General features: G+C 60.5%; 1 protein-coding gene across 1 annotated transcript; it reads right to left on the reverse strand.

Moving 5' to 3' along the window:
* Positions 1-46: 46 nt before the first annotated feature.
* On the reverse strand, positions 47-1,786 carry EMIHUDRAFT_253861 (hypothetical protein; the record flags this gene model as incomplete). Its single annotated transcript, XM_005782116.1, has 5 exons — positions 47-375; positions 461-857; positions 986-1,131; positions 1,318-1,375; positions 1,574-1,786. Coding segments are annotated over 5 exons (1,143 nt in total), but the record flags the coding sequence as incomplete, so codon positions are not given.
* Between the last annotated feature and the right edge of the window lie 1,888 nt (positions 1,787-3,674).

Raw genomic sequence — 3,674 nt, forward strand, 5'->3', positions numbered from 1 at the left:
AGCTGCCTGGCTTGAGCGGCGCGCAGTTGGAGCCGATCGGGAGCACCTCGGCCTGGCGCCGGTGGTATTCGATGACCGCCGCAACCAATTGTGAAGCCGCGCCCATGAAGATGCCGCACATCACCTTGAAGGTGCCCGACGTGCTCCGCATCGCCTTCTCGATGACGGGGGTCAGGAAGACGACGGCGATGGAGCTGCCCAGGTTGAAGAAGGCTGCGTTGAGCTGCATACCATCCGACCCCACGCGTGTGTCCATCTGGCACCCCTGCTCGTAAAAGTAGGAAAACATTGTGTTGTAGAGTGTGTCGAAAGTCACGTTGCCCACGACGACCACCGGCACGATATCGAGGCACCTTGTCACAGCGTCGGGCTTGCCTGCCGCAAGTAAAACGGGGGACGTTAATCGGTGTGCGGCGAGAGGGAAAGGGGCGTCGGAAGTGTGTCGGAGGCGTCCTCGCACCGAGCCACGAGTTGTCGCGGTGGGCCACGCAGAGGCACCCGATGCAGAGCAAGTCGGCCGCCAGGCTGAGGGTGGTCAGGAAGGGCCACGGCACGAAGACCTGCAGGATCGACAGCACAATGATCGTCGGCAGCAGCACCCAGCCCAGCAGCGAGATCTTGCCCTTGGCCGTCCCTCGCCCTTCGAGGATCCGAGAAAAGAAGGGCCCGAGCACGGGGCGCGAGGCGCACTCGAAGCTCTCCTTGCGATAAATGGGCGTGCCCGCAAAGAAGACCGCCACGGCCGTCGCCATCAGGCCGGCGGTGAGGACGTAGCAAAAGAAGAAGCCGTCCTCGATCGCAATGTACCCGGGCAGGCCTGCAGAGGGAGCCAGTGTTCTGCAGCGGCCTGCAAAGCCCTCCACGCAGCCATGCCGTGCTGCACGGGACACACATATTCTGAATCGAATGTGAGAAGCCCGACACTCGTGCATACTGCACGCGTGTACTCTCAGGCATCTAGGTGGGCAGGGCCCGAGGTGGCGACGTTGGCCAGGAAGCCAAACGCGACGAGGCAGCCGACGTTCACGGTGAGGTAGAGGTACATGAAGAAGGAGGACTTGTGCGCCTCAGCGCCCTCGGTGGCGGGGTCGATCTGGTCAGCGCCGAACGGGCTGATGTTGGGCTTGATGCCTGCGCACCACGCCAGTCCCAAGTGAGCACGCTGCTCAGAGCGCTTGGGGTGACGAAACTGTGGGACGGGGCATTCCAGACGCCGTGGCATCACACACGCATCGGTTCAGCTACGGGGTGACGAAATTAGACTGCAGCGAAGGCGGCCGCGCGGCGCAGTGAGAGCTATCGAAACGGGTCGGGCACCTCCCGTGCCGAGCGCAACGAGCACCAGGACACCGAAGAGGAAGAGAGGGACAGACTCCTACAAGCAGCTGGCATGGTGAAGAGCGCCTTGCCCAGCCTCCGGCAGCCTCGACGCGGCGACCCAGGTTCCAGTACCGCGGCGCTGGCCGGGGCAGTGCAGCGATATGTTCAACATCTAGGGGCTCTCCTCGCCGGGCCGCGTCGCCAGAGCGGCGAGGGCGCAGCCGATCGCGTAGATGATGGCAAACCCGAGCACCGTCTTGTATCGACCAAACTTGGTCTCTGCGAGCCAGCCTCCCAGGAAGCAGCACGAGAACGAGAGCAGCGTGAAGATCTGGTGCACAGACGATGAGTCGGCGTTGGAGAAGCCCTGGTTCTGCAGCCAGCTCTTCATGGTGGAGACGAGTGTGTTGAGCCCAATCCGTTCGCAGAGCTCCACAATCACGATGCATGCTAATGCGCCGAACATCCCCCCGGATCATCGCCTGGCTGTGCTGCGAATGTACTCTGCAGGTACTGAGGACGTACGCAGCACCATCTTTCATCCCGAGCGGAGGACCAACCTCGGAGAGAGATACGGATTGGTGTAGTTAGATATGCGGATTGGTGTAGGTACTAAGGTACTTTGTGGGAACTTTGTCAGTGTGCGTCTTCTCTCTCTCAGTGTACGTGTACTTGTCTCGGCACGCGATATACACAGCGCGGAAGCGTCGCCACCAGTCGTCGCCCCGACGCTCGCGCCGCCTTCGAGCAGCAGCCTCACTCCGCAACGAAGTTCTTTTTAGGTAGGTAGGTAGTAAGGTGAAGAACAGCCAGGCTCGGACTGGACACCAACGCGGTATGGGTGGACGCTGGACAGATGATGACGACACGCACGAGCGACACACAGACACAAACAGGCTCACAAGACACACGCCATATGGCTGCCACACACCCTGAGTCGGCGTACACCCTCGGAGAGCATGTTCATGCGAGCAGCGAGTGCGTGCAGGACTAGGGGCGTCGCCCTTAGCAGGACGGACGCGATCGACACATGGCGGACTGGGCTGGTTCTACGTAGGATTTTTTTCCGTTTTTACCTCTGTTGAGAGAAGCGTGAGAGAGAGAGAGAGAGAGAGAGAGAGAGAGAGAGAGAGAGAGAGAGAGAGAGAGAGAGAGAGAGAGAGAGAGAGAGAGAGAGAGAGAGAGAGAGAGAGAGAGAGAGAGAGAGAGAGAGCGACTCATTTTTCTTTTCTCGCGATACAGATATGTTTGCATACACATCTCCCCTGCGTCACTACGTGCCTCCCCGTCTTTGTAGCCTGGCGTTTGTGCCCCGTGAGTGAGTGAGTATTCTTGATACGAAACCAAGACGACACACACCAGTCGACTCGCATCGGTTGCCTCCATGAACGGCGGAGCTATTCTCGCGCCCACACCACACCTGGCTCCAACGTGGACACGCCCATAGCTGGGGACACTACTAGGTCACGCATGGCATCACAGAAGTTTTGTCTCTGGGCCCCGAAAGGCATCTCTAGCAGTGTCGTTACGCATGCCCCCTCCCCTCCTGGGCGCATGCGCCTCACGTCTCGCCAGAGCATACGCCCTTGGTGTGTGGCGAGACGAGTTTTTCGCCATGCAGCGAGCAGCAAGCCGCCCGCCGCAAACAGCCGGAGGCCTCGCCGCGGCACTGACTGCGCCGCGCTCCCGCACCCGTCGACGAAGCTCCCCCCGCGGAAGACCGCGCGTAGCGACGCCTTGACGATCGAGATGGGCGCGCCTGAAGCTCGCCCACCTACTGCCCCTGAGAGTTGGTTACGAGTGGGATCAGCTCCCCCCCGTGGGATCAAAGCTTCCACGACCTCGCACCCAACATCTCAGGCGGGATCAGAAGGGGACTCCACACCGGACACCGCCCTGCTGTGTTAGGATCATCAGAGATGTCGAGGTGGTGTCGAGGTGGTGTCGAGCGGTGTCGAGCGGTGTCGAGCGGTGTCGAGCGGTGTCGAGCGGTGTCGAGGGGTGTCGAGCGGTGTCGAGGTGTCGAGTTTGGCACCTTGACACGGACGAGCATGGTGTCAGCCTAGATGGTGTCGAGGGGTGTCGAGGAGTGTCGAGGGGTGTCGAGTTGGTCGAGTTGGTATGGGGTGTCGAGGTGTCGAGTTGGGTGTCGAGGTTTGGTGTCGAGGTGTCGAGGCCAGGGCTCAGACCGGCCTAGCCGAGGAGGGTGCGCGAGCCCCCCTGGACCTCGCGCACTTCTCATCATCCATAGAGCATCATGTATGCTCGAGTCCGGCGGGAGCGACACTAACGTATTAGTGATCGGATTGAATTCTTCTGAAATGTTAAATTCACAATTTGATCTTTAACACCAC

The sequence above is a fragment of the Emiliania huxleyi genome, assembly GCF_000372725.1.
Source record: "Emiliania huxleyi CCMP1516 chromosome Unknown EMIHUscaffold_1929, whole genome shotgun sequence".
In the NCBI taxonomy this organism is placed as follows: domain Eukaryota; phylum Haptophyta; order Isochrysidales; family Noelaerhabdaceae; genus Emiliania; species Emiliania huxleyi.